Source organism: Nanorana parkeri, unplaced genomic scaffold, assembly GCF_000935625.1.
Source record: "Nanorana parkeri isolate BGI_ZX_2015 unplaced genomic scaffold, ASM93562v1 scaffold228, whole genome shotgun sequence".
NCBI classification, from domain to species: Eukaryota; Metazoa; Chordata; class Amphibia; order Anura; family Dicroglossidae; genus Nanorana; species Nanorana parkeri.
Window position 1 is genome coordinate 1,259,683 of NW_017306496.1, and position 19,911 is coordinate 1,279,593.

The 19,911-nt window shown below is 40.6% G+C and overlaps 1 protein-coding gene across 1 annotated transcript in view; it reads right to left on the bottom strand.

Moving 5' to 3' along the window:
* ATF7 (activating transcription factor 7) overlaps window positions 1–19,911 on the bottom strand; it is a 108,664-nt gene that overhangs the window by 8,413 nt on the left and 80,340 nt on the right. The window contains exons 3-9 of the mRNA XM_018556216.1: window positions 14,342–14,438; window positions 12,579–12,700; window positions 4,012–4,131; window positions 1,290–1,444; window positions 951–1,050; window positions 748–864; window positions 528–653 (exon numbers count right to left, since the gene is read on the bottom strand). Of these exons, the coding sequence (XP_018411718.1) occupies window positions 528–653; window positions 748–864; window positions 951–1,050; window positions 1,290–1,444; window positions 4,012–4,131; window positions 12,579–12,700; window positions 14,342–14,438 (837 nt within the window). The remainder of the gene's footprint in view (window positions 1–527; window positions 654–747; window positions 865–950; window positions 1,051–1,289; window positions 1,445–4,011; window positions 4,132–12,578; window positions 12,701–14,341; window positions 14,439–19,911) is intronic.

Sequence of the window (19,911 nt, forward strand, 5' to 3'; positions counted from 1 at the left end):
AAGTCTTCACGTAAACAGGCGTCGGGTGCGCCTACGTACGAAAGCGATGATCGTGCTACACATGTTGGGTAGCGCCGCGCACGCCTGAGTGAGAGCAATAATTCTAGGGCCAATATTTATGAGTAATTCTAAACTGATGACGTGCAAGGGCTTTTAAAGTGTCTTCTATGGACCTTATGGGGTAGTGAATTTTGTCGCAGTTTTACAGACTCACACAAATTTTTACTTGGGCATGTTGGGTATCTATTTACTTGTTGTAACCTCATCTTTAATATTTCATCTTTTTAAAAATGGCATTTTATTCTGTTTTGGGGCATTTAAGTGCATTTTTCACAAAATGTTGGGGTTTGATAATAAGTTGCGCTAATATCGCGCAACATAAAAATTTGCAGCTGCCGCCATCTTAGTCTACAGGGTCATGGAAAATATATAATGTTTGGGGGTTTGAAGTAATTTTCAGGCCTAAAATGTGGATTATAACATGGTTGCAAAAAAACAAAAAAAAAAATCTGCAATTGATAACTGACCTGAGGTTGTGCAGGGGAAGGAGCATCAGGATGCTGGATCTGGCTTTGCTCAGGCCTTGATGCCACCATAGCCATTCCCCCATTGAAAGACAATGGAACTTGCTGAGTAAGCGAGGCTTTAAGTCTCTGCAAAGAAAACCAGGTAGGGGAATAAGGACAAGAGTAATGTCTATTCAAAATATCTCCCTCCTTTATATCATTGTGCTATATGGTCACTTACCATTTTGGCTTCTGAATGAACTGAAAGTCCTGACGGAGAAATATGGCCTCCGCCACCAATAATTGGGGGACCGGGAATCCCTGGGATATTGGGTACCATGCTCATGGGTCTTGCCAACTGAGCCAACATAAAAACAAGACAGGTCAATGGAAGCGAGGTTCTCTGCATTTAATACCACAACAAATCAGACAAAGTCTCCTTACCGATATAACAGATGGCATTTGTACATGTGGACCAGGAAGAAAAGGTACAGAATGGCCATTACCCAGGTTCATCATAAGAGGGACTGAGCTGCCTGGGGAGCTGAAATGCAGAAGAAACCATTTACACAAACACAGTAAAGATGTATACGGCACAGTGATACAAGGAAGATTGACAAAGACAATAAACAGAGCTCTGTTTTAGTATGAGGAATACAAGGGAATGGAGAAACATAACATAAGGAAGAAAAGGATAATGATGAACACACTGGTGGTTAAGAAATCAAGGATAGCATGTGAAAAGCAGATAGGGTGAAATGCACACAACTACAGCTTCCTTACCCTAGCTGTCTGTTGGACGGAGGGGCTTGTGTGATGACAGATGTGGGTGAAGGAAGTGTAGGGTGCAAAGGATCGTATCCCAGGTGGAGAGGCAGAGAGCCAGGCCGAACTATTGTAGGAGTGGGCGTTGAGCTGACCTGCGGCTTTGGTGGCACCTTTACCAGAGTGGCATAATAAACATCATCACTCAAGCTACCAAAAAAACCATGCACAGTAACACTATAGTGTTATCAACAGCACAAATTATCTCACACTGACTTGCTGTTGTCTCCAAGTAAATCTGCATATATCTGAACTAATAGCTTTGATTTCTTACATCAATTGTACTCAAAAGCAATAAATAAACCATACACTGTATGCCGTCCCTACCAAGTCTGACACTGAAAATCTATTGCACATCTAGAAATTTGCCCCATGGGCTTATACATCTTCAAGACTCCACTGAAAGAATATCTGCACAGACAGATCCACCCACCTGCTGCAGCCATTATAAGGCTTTCTGTCCTAAATTGTATTTATGTTACATTACAGACATATCAGCAGAACCAATGATATTCTGGAGGTGGGGTGGCAAAGCTGAGCGCTCTGTCAGGGAACTCTGTGCAATGGAGTTGCAGGGAGATGTAAGAAGCCAGCCAACAGCAATCCTATATGTACAGCCAAAACGTCTTTTTTCCCATTGAGTATGGAAGGATTAGCTTTAATTCACGCTTGCCACTTGTGTTTTTATGCAGAGATCTGTTGGCAAAATCAGGCTAGCTGCTTAGTTTATGCTTCTAGATGCTTAAAATAATGCACGTTTACACACACATATGCATTTTGAGTAGGGATGCACCGATATATCAGTCGCCAAAACATATCAGCCGAAAATGGCACTTTTGGCTAAATGCCGAAAGTGCCATTTTCCTGCAGATACATTGGCACATGCGTGATTTCTTTCCTCCCCGCTGGGCTCTGTGTCCCAGCGGGGAGAAGAGAAAGTGACAGCCGGCCAAGCACTGCGGGAGGAGAGCGATGTGAGCGGCCGGTGTCTCTCCTCCCCGCACCGCTCAGCCTCCTGTCAGAGATCAGAGGAGAGCAGAGTGGGCATAGACAGCCAGCGCTGTCACAGGAGGCTGGGCTCTCCTCCCTGCAACACTCACTCAGCCTCCTGTGACAGCGTGTCAGAGAGGAGAGTGAGTGCAAACACTCGGTGATCAGTGATCGCTGAGTGTTTGTACATAATTGAGGACAGAGCATGTTGACTATATCCTCAATTATGAATGAATGGGAAGTGATCTACATCTCCTCCTGTTCATTCACAATTGTGGGTATATTAAACATACTCCGTTCTCATGTTATAAATGAACAGGGACACTCAGTATAGAGGATTCCTGTTCATTTATAACAGGGGCTGCAGAAAAAGAGATTGAGGTCTTTTGTCCTCAATCTCTTTTCTATTTTAAAAGGGAAATATCAGGGGTCTGTTTAGACCCCCAATATTTCCCCAAAGCCCCTAAAAAGTAAAGTTTAAAAAAAAATATAAAAACATTAAAAAGTTTATGAAAAAAAAAAATATATAAAAAATAATTTGACAAAATTAAAATAAAATTTTTTTCCGGTTTCAGTCTTGACATTTTTTAAATTTCGATTACGTTTTTGAAATTTTCATTTTGGTGCACCTCTAATTTTTATGCATCTGTCCATTGAAACAGTCCATTGAAGTAGCCAATGAGATATTTGCAAATAAATGTGTCTTGCATTTACATGCATTTTGGTGCGTTTAGAAGCTCAAATCAATTTCTGGACGCACCTGACTTTTTTCTAAATGCAGCTAAACTGACTGCAGATAAAAGCATCTAAACACAAGGTGTAAATAGATCTAATGGAAATTATTGGATGCGTATACTGTATACGCGTTAAAAAAAGATTTTAAATGCACATAAAACAAACACATCTAATCACATCCAGTGTGACTATAGCCTATGCCAGGTTTTTATTGCTGTCTGTGTCCCGGCTAATTAGAGTCACCCTCTTTTTATGCTGGTGACCATTGCCACTGAGAGAGAAAGTGATGGGAAACCCAACATTTTACAGAAAGTGAAGGGACAACTGCCCAACGGGACACAGACAGCAAATAAATAAATTAATAAAATAGAAAAGATTTGACATTATCCATCACTTGTCTAAAACTAAAATAAAAGTGTTGGCTATACATACACCTTAAATAACAATTTTGGGCAGGTTGTACTTTAAGGATCCTTCCAGCCTTGACCCAGTGAATTCAAAACAGTGGTATACAAAGCCCCTATTACTCTGTTTGATAAAGAAGCTCAAAGAACTCTAACCCACAGCAAGCAGATTCCATCTCACTAAAGTCACATCAACAGAAGAATGGTCATTATAGATTACTGCATTTTACTTATTTTTACAATTTATTTGCAAGTTACGTTGAAAAGTTCTCTCTTTTGAGCACTTCCTAAGAAGGTCATGAACATAATGGGGGGGAAGTTATAAAAACTGATGCAGACAGAATCTGGAGCAGTTGCCTATGGCAACCAATCAGCTAATCTTGTCAGTTTGTTCAGTTAAGGTTTGAAAATGAAAGAGAATCTGATTGGTTACTGTGGGCAACTGCTCCAGATTCTGTCTGCTCCAGGTTTGATAATTTCCCCTGTATGTCTACTTTTTCAGTTTAGCAAAAGTAAGCCTTGTGAATAAAGTATCAGCATATGTGCCGTACCTTCTCCTCTGCTGGTGAACATGGACTGTCTGGTGGGGATGAATCCACTTCCACTGGCTCCTCTTCTTTGATTTTAATGTCAGGGGTTGAAGGTAAAGACATATCCAGTGGTCCTGCACTCTGCAATGACAAAACACAGCACCAGAGGATTTAAAAGAACTCTAATATGGACATCCCCAATACATCTGCAATAGGCTTCCATGAAAAACAAAAGAAAAACAAAAGCCCCCAAAAAACTACCGTATGTAAAAACATCAAAGAAATGTCAAATAAATAGGCTGCCCTGACACGTTTGGGAGATGCGCAGTCAAGAATTACTAATAACATTATAACTGTCAGCATGCGGTATGCTTTTTTTTTAAGTTTTACTATTCACATGTACTAAACATTTTATCTTTCACTCCTGCTCATTCTTGTTTTGAAGTCCAAGAAGAATATGAAGGTTTTGAAAAAATGGGCAAAACTATGTATCCTTGAGTACTACAGGCTTCACATTACCAAATTCTGGTTATAAGATACAATTTTACAAAAATTATACCTCTCTCTGTGTTCATATTCTCCATTACTGGGACTGAGGGTGGCAATCACATAAAATGAGGACAGGCTGCATTCAGTTAAGTTAAGTTGAAAATGAAACACATGCTGATTGGTTGCCATGCACAGCTGCTCCAGATTTTGTCTGCTCCAGTTTTGATACATTCCTCTCAATGCCCCAGCAGGTATCTTTACCAGTAGAGGAGGAGCAACATATGGAATAGAAACCACCATACACTTTAAACCTGCAGTGTTTTCTATTTGACATGGCTTGATTTTTCATTCTGGGTGTATTTTCCTGCTAATTCGGTCTTTTCTTTCATTTTTTTTAGCCTGTATTAGCAAGCAAAGTTGGATTCTGACTGGAATCTATAAGCAACGCTCTTCTATCTTCAAGTTCATGGCTACAGGCAACATTATTTAGGATTTATATAGTGCCAACAGATTGTGCAGCACTTTACAAATTAAAGGGAGACAGTACAGTTACAATACAAAACAAGAGAGTTAAGAGTTCGTGCTCGTGAGATGACAATCTAAGGGAAGGCAAGTGATACGAAAGGTAGTAACTGTGGTAGGGGATAGGTTTTATGAAAACATAAATAGTTATGGGTAAATACAAGACATAAAACCATATAATCGTGTTTGTGAACTACAAAATCACAAAAAAATAAAATAAAATCACATCAATGCTGCAACCTGCAATTCCCCTGAGGACGTCGGTGGTGACGAAACATGTAGGGGCAGGTCTACCATACCAAACACGTTTGTTTTCGGACCGGCCGAATGTGATTTTGAATTTGAAAAGACATTTTAAATAAACTACTTTTTGGAACTATTACCCGATGAAAGATTTTTCTTTGCATGACTGTGGGAATACTTTACACTGAGGACTGATGGTAAAGAACGAGATACGAAACGGTAACAGTAACGGTGTCCCATCAGACAAAGCGTTTGGGGCTGTCTGTTACAGCTGAAAGTTTGGGGTGAGTACGCACTCTATTAGGGGGATGTATTGATCTTAATACAAACCCCAGGAAAGCACTACTCTACCGAACATTGGAAGGCTCTGCTTTTTGGCTTTGAAGCGGAGCTGTATATTACAGAGACTTTATTTTTTGTTTAGCACAATTAATTGTCATTCACTATTATTTTCGTTTACCGACCTGAATTTTTTCACGCATATGATTTGTCACTCAATGGTATTATTGCACATGAAGGTGTAAAAAAAAGTGAAGGATTTTTTAATGTTTATAGACTGATCCACTTTATCTTTACACACTGAGACACCTAGAAGCACTTGGTTAAAAATCACCTCCTAATCGCAGACAGGTTTATTAACTATTACAGTGCCGTGTTTTTTTATTGATTAACAGCACTTGCATTGATGTGATTTTATTTTTTTTGTGATTTGTAGTTCACAAACGCTGCTTATCTTGTTATATCGAATACAAGACATACATGATGGTTCCAGAATCATCTTTAAGGATCAAAGTGTTTGATGGTAAACTGTTCTTGACCACAGCAACCAAATGCAGAATCTAGTCATGTGCGGCAAGAACTGTTCTTTAACCCCTTCGTGACTGACGACATACAGTGTACGTCGCCAGCATCGGGGCTGTTTAAACAGACTCCCGGTGACTTTTGCTGCCGGGACTCAAAGGGGAGGATTTTCACTCAACATTATAGTCGAGCTGACGTGTGACAATGAAACTGACACAGGTCGGCTCAATAGATCGGGAAGCGAGCGAACACATACCGTCGCTCGCTCACTTCTCGATCATGTCCCTGCAGGGAGTGGTGACTGTCACTCACTGCAGGGATTCCCCCCCCCCCCTCCCTGCTCCTCCAGCACTGACTGGCGTAACGGACGGGGGAGTGGGCGGGTACAGCTGGCTCTGCCTCTAGATAGGCAGAGCCAGCTGTCAATCACGCAGCTGGGTGGATCTCGACAGCATTGTCGGGATCCGTCCTGGCTGCAGTGGTCTCAGTTTACCGCGAGCTGTAGCTTTGGGTCACGGGAGGACACTTGTTCATATCCTCCCGTGTCCCTTAGGAGAACTATGGGGAAAAACACTTACCCCATAGTTCTCCTTTAAAGCACCAATATATATGGGTAGCAATAGGGACAGCAGGTGACAGACCTCTCTGACCTCATTGAAATTACTTGCTGGGACCTGCTGCAATATGCCTCCTGACTAGGCAGAGTATAATACAAACAGAATGATCAATGTTTCCGCTCCAACCCTCCACAGTGTTAGAAAATCTCTGTCTGCAATACACAACATGCTGACATTTGTCACACCCCTTCGTTTTATCAGCTATGTCCCAAGGTGTTTTACCACCTAACGGCCCAAATTCTTCTACTTTACCTTGGCTCATTATTTGTTTTCATTTTTCCTAAAGCCTAACTCCAACCAAAACATGTCATTTTGTAGAAGTATCTGGCTTTTAACGCTAAGTGATTTATGGAGGAGATTATCCCTCACTTCCTTTTTTCTTTAATGGGGACACAGACAAAAACACATTTTAGAAGACGGGGGAACTTTTAGAACTAAAAATGTTTTTAGTGCTTACTGTTCCTTCCTATCCTGGGGACAACCCTCACCCTCTAATTTATGATAAAGGTGTCACAGGGACAGGAGATAAGAGAAGATATCCCAAATGGAAGTCACAGACAGAACTGAAAGCCTGACAAAACATTTAACTCCTCCCCACTCTGTCCAAAACAAAAAAAAATAGGCTTGTACTTCTAAAATCAATGTGGACACACACACACACCCTTCACCTGTGATGTTAGTGTAGACATATGTAATAACAAGGCTGGCTAAAAATATTCAGGGTTGAACAAGTGCCAAAGGAGAGAAAACTGTTTGATTTTCCCATCCATGCTAAACAGCGTGGATGTTGGAATCTTCCCTGATGGCTATTGTAGTCAAGCAGCTGCTGGAACATGGTTGCTTCAAAACCCGAACAGTTTGATTTTCTTTTTTTCCCCAAATCTGTCGAGCCGGGTGGGGACTCCAGGTCCACCCACACCTTGATTTTAGGATGATTTACTCTGTCCCTGTATACATATGCAATAACATGCCCACACTGTCATTTAGGATTCATGTTTATATATATAAGCTGTGCAATATGTATTTACAAAAATTGCAAGGGACATTAAAGACCAGCAATGTCATTGTTTAAAAAAAAAAAACCACACGAAAAAAACAAACAAAACTTCTTTAACCCTTTAGTTCCCACCGACGTAAAGGCATATGGCGGAACACAACTGCTATCAGCTGGCCACGTCAGTAAGCCTTACGTTGGTGGCTTTTACTGTTCTGCTCATTGTCGCTTTATCAACCATGAACTTATATCAGAGCGGTTCCCCTGACGGTCCCCTTTAAATTCATAGCTGTCATCAGCAGCTGATCACTCCAGTGTTTGTAAAAAAACTAGGGATACATAGTACTATGTTTCCCCCAGTTATGAATTAACAGGAAGTGCTTGACATCACATCCTGTTCATTCATGATTTACTGAAAGGGTAGTAGCAAATTTCCAGTTTCTGAATGAATGAGAAGCCTCTGTACTGAGTGCTTTCCGTTCATTTAGTGCTGGGGCTGCAGAAAAAGAGATTAAAGGACTGTGTGTCCTCAATTTCTTTTTCTATTTAAAAAGGAAATGTCATGGTGTGTGTTTAGAGCCCTGATATTTCCCCAAAGCCCCCCAACAGTAAAAATAAATTAAAAAATTAAAACACAAACCCCACTCATTCTCTCTCCCCCACACACACGTGCATCATATTGTGGTGTACGCCGTGCACTGCGGTGCGTTGTTAGAATGCATCGCAGTGCTTGATTTTTCTTTCTTTTTAAAATAACATTAATTTAACTGTGTGGCAGCGCATGGCAGAGTTGTGATGCATTGCCATGCGTTGTGATATGCTGTGTTGCAAATAAATGTACGCTTGTATTATTTTATCACAACACACACACATCAGCACAGCGCACAAACGATTTTTAACACAAGTCGCTTATTTACAGTTTTTCTTTAATGTAATAATTTAACATTTCGCAAAAAGGCCCAATTTAAAATGTACAAATATTGGCTATTTATTAACTCAATACAGTTTTACATTTTAGATTTAGTGGGAAAAGTATTTTTTTTGTGCACAGATACTGATTTTACATTTTAGACTGGGGTGCCTCAAGATTTTGCATACTTTTAAAGGGGGCTGTGACTAAAAAAAAAAAGGTTGAGAAACACTGCTATAGACTTTTTTAAGTGTAGTAATTCATAGAACCTGTCTGTGGTGTGGAGCCTGAAGTGTCCTATGGGGTGTTTTCTGCATAAGACTGATAGAAGGTGAGGTCAGTCACAGGACTTTGTGGAGGCTTCCCCCACCCCTGGCAATTTTTTAAAATGATTTATTTTAAGTACTAGCCTACAAAATGTCACACCACTGATTGAAGCAGTACGGCACATGTGGCCAACTCTTCACCCAAAAGCAGTGTGTTATTCTCCTCTTCACACGACAACTCACAGTGCCACTAATCAGACACAACAAGTGCTTTAAGAAGAGGTGTCCTGGCTCCCCCCCCCAGCTTGTGAAACAAAGAAATGGTGTTTTCCTTCCAAGTCCTATAGAAGGTCAGCACTGGCAATCTTCATACTCGTCTCATGATAGAGTCACTTTAATGCGAATAGTGGGAAAGGAAAGACAGTATCACTACTATGTAAAATGCAGCATCTCCAGGATCCCTCTCGTTGTATTTATGCTAGCTCATCCAAAGTTTTGGACTTCAAAAAAGAAGGAAGAGTGATTGTGGCACAAAAATTCATTTAAAAACACTTTTTTTTGGCATCAATAACTTGAAAACATTTTTATTCACCCGTATGTATTGATCATACTTTTTAGGTGTTTTTGTATAAATTTTTCACACCCAAAAACTTCACACTGTATAACTTTATAAGTGTATTCAACACCAAATAACTTTTTTAACAGTATTGAATAGGAAGGAGAGGTTAGATTCCCTGTCAGGTTTTAATTGTTCAGAGATTCACCCTCTATTTCTTTGTTAAAGCAGAACACCGGGCATAAATGTTCGCCAACCCTTGCAGTGGCGCCACCCCCGCACTGCAAGGGACAACCGCCCATCCTTGTCCAGGTTAAAAAAGAAAAAGGCACACTCACCCAATCCCCGGAGCCGACCGGCTGTCACACCGATACTGATTTTAGTGTGCTTTTATCAATTTAATTGTGAATTTTTATCGGTTTAATATTGATTTGACAACATTTGCGCAATGATCACAGGACCTACAAAATTAGTAGCTCCATCTTTTTGTTCTACTGTGCTTTCAGGAAATATATGGTTTGGGGGTCTTTTACAAACGCTAGCAATGCAGCAGTAGATAATCAAAACAATGGGCGAAAAATTGCAAACATGGTGTAGAGGATAAAAGCGTTCTGGAGGGCTTGGCAGCAAAAGGGTTAAAGGACTAGAACAGTGGTTCTCAACCTGTGTAACCTCAGGACCCACATTTGTCATTGGTCATTAACTCGTGACCCAAGTCGCACGGCACTGGAACGCATGGCATTGCGGTACTGCATGTTCCAGTGCAAGCGATCAAACTGTGTGCGGGAGGTGTGTTTGGGGTGCCGTTCAAATGCACCTCCCGCATCAGAATGAAGAATCGGTGCTATTGCGTCGTAGTTTGTGATTAAAACACTGACAGACACACAACCACAAACACAATCTCACACACTCACAGACATTCACACTCCCAACTATTTTTTAGGGGTTCAGCGTGGGCTGCTGTACTGTGACAGAGCTCCATCCATACCTGCATTGCTTGTATAGCTCCCTTGCACTCCCTGTAGTGGTGGCGGGAGCCAGAATGTGATGTCACTCCGGTCACGCAAGGGAGCTGTAAGCAATGCATGTATGGATGGAGCTCCCTCACGGCCATACCCCCAGCCCACCACACCTAAAGCACCTTGGCACCAGGCAGCATATTTTGAATGGCTGTGCGGCAGAAGAACTGACAGTGCTGTGCTATGGGGGAGGCTGAGGAGCCTCTTACCTAGTGCATTGGAAGACATGCGGCAACCCACTGAACATTGGGTCGCGACCCACTTTTGGGTCACGGCCCACCAGTTGAGAACCAGGGGACTAGAAGATGAAATGGAGTGGAGGTAGAGCAAACCTCTACCGGGTAGTTCCGCAACTCGATCCCAATAACGTAATAAAATCATGTTAGAATTTCAGGCATCGGGCTATAGACCATTTAGAATTAAACCTGCTGACTCCAACCTCTCTCCAACCTTACTCAAGGGGCCCTCTGCTGCATGGTACGCCTATTTTACATTGACATGTTTAGACTTTGCAAGAAATTTAAACCCACCTAGCTGTGCAGAGTTATATGATACAAATATGTAATTACATTTAGAGATTGTGGCACTCACTTATATATGTTTGGAAACCAGACAAGCTCTCTGAACAGTTCTAGTCCTAGAGACAGCTAGATTATTAACAACTCTACCATATCCCAAGGCTTTCAAGGCAAGTGTACAATGTTGTGTTTATATCTTTTTATGTAAGTATCATTGTAGCTGTGTAACACAAAGTATGGAAGTTATGAAACGTCTTGGAAATTGAATCTTTGATTGTAATAAAGGCTCTCCCTTATCTGCTTGGACTAATGGCAGGGTAGAAAAGGAGGACCTGTGACAAATAAGAGCTGTTCCTTGTGATAGACCTAAGCAGGAATAATACACTACAGTAAAATATTTAATAATAAATATAAAGAAATAAATTGTAACTGTGTTTTACCTGTGTATTGTAACTGTGTATTTAGCAATTTGGGCACCTTTGTTTTTTAGCCAGTTGATACTCAGGATAAAATTGTATAATAAATACCTTTTACAAATGTTTTCACTGAAATAATTCTAACTACTCTTTAAACAAAAACTAAAATGGTATTTTTAAAAACAAGTTAAAGAACAAAGGCCCCCATTTGCTCTGACAAACACAGTGAAAATCATTCCGGTATACAAAGTGCTTATAATGTTGTTTTGAATATACTGGCGGATACCATAATGGCTTTGCCTGGGTAAAATAGGCTAATTAATCTGTTAGACGGCCAAGCCTGAAATTTTAACCCTTTCAAGTCTCTTGAAAGGGTTAAAATCTCAGGTTTGGCCGTCTAACAGATTAATTTGCATAGTTTAATGTGGCAAAGCCATTAGTGAAAAATTCCAGAACAGAAGAAGCAGAGTAATTTATTTCATACATTTACATTGATGGAGCTCAGCTGCTTAAAAGACACAGGGGGGGAGTTATCAAAACTGGAGCAGTTGCCTAAGGAAACCAATCAGCTTTCGCTCTTTAGTTTGTTCAGTTAAGATTTGAAAATAAACGGTTGATGCTCCAGATTTTGTCTACTCTAGTTTTGATAAATTCTGTTCACATTGTTTATGTAAAGGTCTCCCCATGTCTTTGTAAAGGTCTGCTGGACACCTGATTCTCCCAAGGCTCTCCTTCCAAGGCTCTCCTATTACTCTGATGGAAATACCCAGTGCTACTGAATATGGGGGAGCATGCAATCTCTCCCATGTAACAATGTTTTGGGTCTAACAGTCAATTGCTAGGCCTGAGTGACCGGGGTAGAGATAACAAATCAGACACCTGCATTTTAGTGCTGACTGCGATTTATGCAGGAGCAACAAGGGAGAGTTGAAAGGTGAGTATCAGAGTTTGGGCCATGGGGTAATGGTTTTAATGGGAACGTGGACTTTACCAAGACATTGCTACTTTGTCCTAAATAATCAAGGTGACAAGTGTCTCTTTAAGCAACTCAAACATATATTAAACTACAAACCACAATAAACTGCCAATAATAGTACGAAAAAAAAATGTATTGAGTTCCTTTTGATTCCATTGTATACTATATATTGTATACACATATTAACATATGCACAATACTGTTACCCATAAGAGAAAAAAAAAAAATCTATTCCGCTCCAAAGCTATAGCAGTAGATTACCTTTTTGTCATCTTCTTCTTCTGCCCCCTTCTTGAAATCATGTTCGAAAGAGCTGGCTAGTTCATTAAACAGACCCACTTCCTCACAGTTCTTCAGGAAACGAGTCGGAGTTGGGGTTTGATCTACACAAGAGGAAAAAGTGATGCAGTGATTTGAGAAAAGAAAGATGAAATCAAGACAAAGAAGAGGGAGAAGGAAAAACACACACAAACCTGGAACTTCATTAAAGGAGAACTATGAGGTAAGTGATTTCACATATGTCACAGAATGGCTCTATCGATTGGGAAGTGAGCAGAAACATGCAGCCGATCCGCTCACTTCCCGATCGTCTCCCTGCAGAGAGCGGTGATGGTCAGTTACAGCTCCCCACATGGATTTCCACCCTCCCCTCTCCGATCCTCCATCGCTGACTGGCGGAACAGATGGGGCAGGTACAACTGGCTCTGCCTCTAGATAGGCAGAACCAGCTGTCACTCACGCAGCTGGGTGGATCTCGACAGTATTGTCGGGATCCGTCCCAGCTGCAATAGCCCGCAATATACTGAGCTTTGGGTCACGGGAGGAGGTTTGTATATGTCCTCCTGTGACCCTAAAGAGAACTATGGGGAAAAACACTTACCCCATAGTTCTCTTTTAAGCAGTTCTGAGTGAAAGGGGTTGAGACGGATAGGGTGACATCCTTCCTTACATTTATAACCTGATTTACTAGTACATTGTTTGAAGTGATCAGACAGTGTAGGGGTTAATAACAATGAAATAATAAACACAATTGAGAGTCAGTGATGAAGCTAAAGTTGAGTAAACCCTTGATTATAAAATAGGAAGGGTATATCTCATAACAGCCACTATTCTCACATATGGGTTGGCCAGTCTCCTTCCTGAGAGTTGGAGACATACCATAGGCTTCTATGAAAAGCAGAGGGAGCTGCAAGAGCATGGGAATGCACATATGTATGAAAATAAGAAATGTGAGTTCCCTTGATCAGCTGGAAATAGCATCTCTAGTTCAATAACATTACTATGTTATGCAAAACAGTTTATTATAAACATCTTTTAAAACCAGATCAGGAACCTCATTTTGTTTCAGGATTTATCCGAGCAGCTAAGCAGTAATTTTTAGGGCTGCAACAACTAATCGACATAATCGATTATAATCGATTATTATTGTGACAACTTATCCAATTTCCTCAGGTATATGCCATATCTGGGCAGCTTAATGTTTACCTTCAGGAAACAGAAGTGCCTAGCAGAAAAGTGAGTGGAACTTTGCAGCGCTGTGACTTAACATTTAATGTGTACTTGGTAGTACAGAGGTGCATACATTGTAGCTGTAAACTCATCTCTGTGCATCCAGGAATCCTGTGAAGATGCAGAGTTCAGCATTGTTCAGCATTGCCGGCTGAATGAGAAAAAAAAACTTGATTCCCCCATCCTCGCTAAAGGCATGCCCCCCCTCCCCGCCCCCCCTGTGGTGTGCCATTGTCAGAATACCCAACCAGTGACCGCAGCTGGTTGGCTACTGTCACTGTTTGGCCAAGATTTTTCAAACAAGCTCCTTCAACAAAAGTTGATTCAAAAACAGACTTCTGTGGAATGGGGGGGAAGCCACTGGGCCACACACTACTTAAATTTTGAAAGAGTCAGCAGGATTTGGCCACAATTTGATCAGTGTATGGGCAGCTTAAGCTTTATATAAAATATGCTTTTTGTTTACATCGGAACGAACAACCAGTTGCCTGTGACATGATAAACACTTCGCTTACCTTGGATGATGACAGAGTCTGTCCTAGCAGGCCCAAACTTTAGAGTCATCTCATGCTTGTGTTTGTGTACAGCCAAATGGTCTTCATTTGTGAAACGCTGCATGAAAGAAAACACAGTATGAACCCAGATGAAATGAACTTGTAGAAAAAGCCAACATTTTGAGAATAATAGCTCTGTGCTTTTCTATTAAAATCAAAAGGAAATAATTTTTGTCTCAGGAAATTACATGTGTGACTTCTTAAAAGCAAACAAGTTAGTTACTGCTAGTGGACACAGCAAACGGTCTGGAAGTGATGGCAGGAATCTTACTCTTACACAATCCAGTGGGCACCGGTAGTAAATCCAAAGTAAATAGCAATCATCGTTTATACTAGGGATGCACCGATATATTGGCCGCCGAAACATATCGGCCGAAAATGGCACTTTTGGCATAATGCCGAAAGAGCCATGTTTCGGCCGATACATCTGTTCATCCCTGGTTTCTTTTCTCCCCGCTGGGCGCTGTTCCAGCGGGGAGAGAAGAAGTCGGTGACAGCCGACGAGCGCAGCAGGAGTCAGGACGAGAGCGCTGTGAGCTGCGGCATCTCTCCTCCCACACCGCTCAGCCGCCTATCACAGTCCGGAGACATCGCTGTCACAGGAGGCTGGGCTTTCCTCTCTACACGGCTCGATCAGCCTTCTGTGACAGCGTGTCAGAGAAAAAAGCAAGATACACACACTCAGCGATCAGTGATTGCGGAGTGTGTGTACATAATTGAGGATATGGTATGGTTACTATATCCTCAATTATAAATGAATGGGAGTGATCTACATCACCCCCATTCATTCATAGTTGTAGTTATAGTAAACATGCCATGTACTCATGTTATCAATGAACAGGAACACTCAGAGGATTCCTGTTCATTGATAACAGGGGACACAGAAAAAGAGATAGAGGACTCTGTGTTCTCAATCTCTTTTTCTATTTTAAAAGGGAAATATCAGGGGTCTGTTTAGACCCCTAATATTTCCCTGAAGCCCCTAAAAGTAAAGTAAAAAATAAAAATATTTAATCAAAAATGAATAGAAATAAATATAAAAAAATTGAAAAGTTTATAAAAAAAATTGGAAAAATAAAAAACATTTTCGGTATCGGTTTCGGCCTGACATTTTTTTTTAATTTCGGTTTCGTTTTTAAAAATTCCATTTCGGTGCACCTCTAGTTTATACATATTGCTAGTAATTACCGACTGGACACCACACATACGCAAAGAGAGCAATACAGTTGTGAGCAGCTAGCACAGTGGCCCCCCGGGTGTAACCTCTCCCCCTTAAATTTAGATAATTATAAACACAAGAAAGAAAAACAGGGGTTTTTGAGAGGTATTCCACCACAGCTTCAAATTTTGTAAAAAAATTATTTTTATTTAACGTATGCTATAAATATACATATAAAAAGCAACAAATAGTTGCAATAGACTTAAAACGAGATCATTATAACAGGAGCATAGACAACATCAATGCATGTCAACAATAATAGATCTACTAGCGAATTGTTGACATGCATTGATTAAATATATTGTTTCTTGTTAGATCAGTTTACAATCCCCTGATGAAGCCAAGTTGTGAAACGCGTAGGGGATGGACACACTGAATGAATATTTATTGATCTATAATGGATATGTATAGCATGTTAAATGGGTCTATGCTCCTGTTATAATTATCTCGTTTTAAGTCTATTGCAACTATTTGTTGCTTTTTATATGTATATTTATAGCATATGTTAAATAAAAATAATTTTTTACAAAAACTTGAAGCTGTGGTGGAATACCTCTCAAAATCCCCTGTTTTTCTTTCTTGTGTTATAATACGCAAAGAGAGACCATCATAAAATACAAGCAACATTTGTCCTCAACATTGATATGGCAGTGAAGTAAAGTATTGTCTTCCTAAAACAAAAAAGTATTCACATCTTATCACTTTCGTCCAAGTGCATAAAAGAGACTCTGTCAGGGGGAATAGAAAAACTCCTAAACCATGGCTGGCACACCTCAGGGTGTTGGCACGTCATGTTTTCAAAAGCGATCAGCTGCTAAACAATATATGTAGATTAATCATGTTATATAATCTCTTATATAGGTAAACTCTATAGAATATGGTTTATTTGACTGTCTGTGACGCTTTCTGTCCAATAAAAGGGACATATTTATCTTTACTACTGAGTGCTGGTGATTTCCTGACTTTTCTATAGAATATCGGACATTATTGTTTACAACTACATAATTTTTCCTCCCTTTATATTAGCCCAATGGTCAGCTCATACACTAGAATTTTAGAAGATGCTTAAATGCTCAGTGTATTGTTACACAAAAATGGTAAATCCTAGGAGGTACTGCTGCCAAGCGTGGTCATTGAATTCTGGGCCCAGTAACCAGTTCTGCTGGGAAGTATTCAAAGAATGAGACCATGGCGAATTACCTTACGCTAGTCTAATATCTGTGATATCCACACAATAGATCTTGTTCTAACACGATACTCAGCCATGCCACAATTGGTGTTCTACCTCTACATTTAACAAACTGTTTGAAAGTGAACCTTTTTTCCTTTAACCCCACTTGCTGTACTTTCTAGCAAGTGCATGTCCTATAGGGAAGAAGCAATGTCCAGATGTATCCCCTGCAATCCTTACAGTGTTTAGGAGCATACCGTAAATGGTGGTGCTCTCAGTGATGATCACGTATGGTGCCGTGCAATACGAACAGGGTTATTCACAAACGCGTGAAGGGTTTGGAGAAGGCAGGAGAAGTGAACAGTCTAGGCCAATATAGCAGATTTGGAAACATTCTCCAATTCAGCTCACTTTCCAGCTCAGCTATGTTGTCCTAGATTGTTCACGTCTCCTGCCTTCTCCAAACTCTTCACCCCTTTGTGAGTAACCCTGTAAGTCTTGATACAAAATGAAGATCACTAGCACCTGATGAATACTTATTAATTCTTGTTTGTATTTAGTTGAAGAGGTGCATCACGTGCAAAAAGCAACATTTTGGGGCCAAGCAGGGTCCCTTTATCAGGGTGACAATGTCACTATGTCACACTGATGAAAGGACCCTGCGTGGCCCCAAAACATTGGTTTTTGTATCAAGACTATTGGAAAGAAGGGCACTGCATGTAAAATACATCCTAGCATCAGATTGTCTACAGCACCCTATCACCTAAAACATAGATAGAATACATGAAAGTTGTATATAAAATGCAGCACGATACAAAAATGCACTTATAGTTGAACTCCAGGCAGATAAAAGACACAAATAAATTCGGCTCGGAATTTATTACTACATTATTAAATGTATCTACACAGTGTGTTTGGTCTGGTATCAGCCTCTTGCAATTCACTGTACAGCAGAGCTCACATGGAGAGGGAGAAGCAGGACAAGGAGGCATTTACTGCAGTGCTCATGTGCAAACAAGGAACATACTGATAGGAGAGAGCAAAGTGATGGCGAGATAAACTCACCAGTCTGTTGCTTCTCCTTTCACTCACCAGCCACAGGCTGCAGAAGGGACAAAAACTGTAAGTGTTAGTTAACTGCAGTAGAAAAAACATCAGGTCTCCTGTCCTGACAGACATGGCTGTGCTGTGGCAGAGCTGTGTAAACATCAGAACTGGATGGGCAGGAATACAAATTGTATAAGCTCCTATACATGTGTTTCAATATTGAGCCATTTGTCTGGAGTTCAGCTTTAAAACATAGTAAAAGAGAATGCATTTTTAAGTGTAGAAATCTAAACACTCCTTTAGCAATCAATCTCTATTTTCAATGTAAATGATTGTGTCCTATTTAAAACCCAGTTTCAACCAAAGCTTTATTTGTGTTGTTTTGTAATGGGTATAAAAGGGTAAATCAGTTGCCAGTGTTTGTTTTGTATAGTGGTGTCTCCTTTCGAGAGCTTCCTGATTCAATGATATAGGGTCACATCAGCAGGAAAGGACTGCAAATATCCCAAGTGGGAACAGAGAGCGCAATAAAATCCCTTTTATTTTTAGAGTGGGGAAGGGTTAGATCTTCAGCCGGAGTTTTATTGCTATTGGTGCCCTCTTCTCCCAGTGACCATCATTACCTTCATTTCCTGTCCTGATATCACAAATTGTGAGCACATTTCCCCAACACATGTCAGACAGGCATTTCTAATTCTTCATAACTCTATTTAAAGCTAAAAAAAAAATGCCTGGTGCTGGGCTTGAAAGCTGAACAGCTCCTCCTCTCATGCATGGGCCCTCAGTGCTAAAAATAGGACTGGCTCTCTTCAATTAGTTTTTCAGAAATACATGTTCAAAATGATCCCTGCAAGGTCCATAATCTTTTTAGATTCAGAATCCACTCAATCTACACTTGCCTGCACGTTGCATTTAGTTATGTGTCTGCAGAGAACAGAGGAACTGAACTAGTAAATAGGAAGAAGGGAAAGAACAGAATAAGGGGAGTTCTGCAAACAGCTGAGAGCTGCATTCCAGCAGCCAGGAAAAGTGTATAAAGGGCACAGGCCCCCCCATCCCCCTCATGTCCCATGCCTTTTGTGCCAAAACAACCCTAGGAAAAACAGGCCCCTGGAAACTGTGTCCGGGCCTGGCACGCACAACCTGCGGAAACATGAGAGCGATGGGATTACTGCACACATACAATCACACAGCCATGCTTCTCCACTTCCTCTGGGCTGAAGGAGTGTGTGTGTGTTGGGATTGCGAAGGAGGGGCGGAGGACGAGACACAGGGAGAGATCCATCCTTTGTGCATGCTGCAGGAATTGTGAACGAGGAAACGACAACTACAAGGATTAAGTACACTGTAGACAAGTAGAAACACACAGCAGATAATAAACTAAATGTAGGTCCGATCCAAGAACAGGCACTGACATTTATATGGCTACAAGAGGAACTGACTGAATAGGAAACGCTGAGCTGGTGTAAAATGTACACTAATCCAGGTGTGGCCTTCTCTAGCACAGCTACCTATAAAAAGGTGGTAAGACCTTTTTAAATAGTTTTATGAGGCCTGGCTTGCCTCTCTTTGCCAAGCTGATAATGCCTGAGCACTCTTTTTTTGAGGGGGTGAACAAAAAGTAATAGACCAATAATAATAATACTATCAAATACGTTTTTTAACACTAAGGGGTCCATGTACAAACAATTTGCAGAGCCATTTGCCTTGTGTCTGTGCAAATAAAGATGGTTTCCTTTTTTGAGGAGCATAGGAAATAAGTATTTATTTCCTATGCTCCTCTGTTCCATCCAATGGCCATAATGCAGTATTTTCAGAATGTTATATTCGGCTTGAAAATATACTAAGATACTAAGAATCTTCATTTTTGCCTTCACTTGCACAGAACGAAAGTTCACAAAAATTCTCAGGGCGAATGGCTCTGTGAATTGTTTATAAACAGACCCCATGGTTAGACTGTAATCAAAACACAAAAGAAAATAAAAAACATATGAAGACTTGGTGCATACTGAAGGTTGGTGTACATCTCTTCCTCTAGATAAAACAAAAAGGTTCATTTATTTCACCTGGCGCCAAATCTACAAGGTCAGAAAA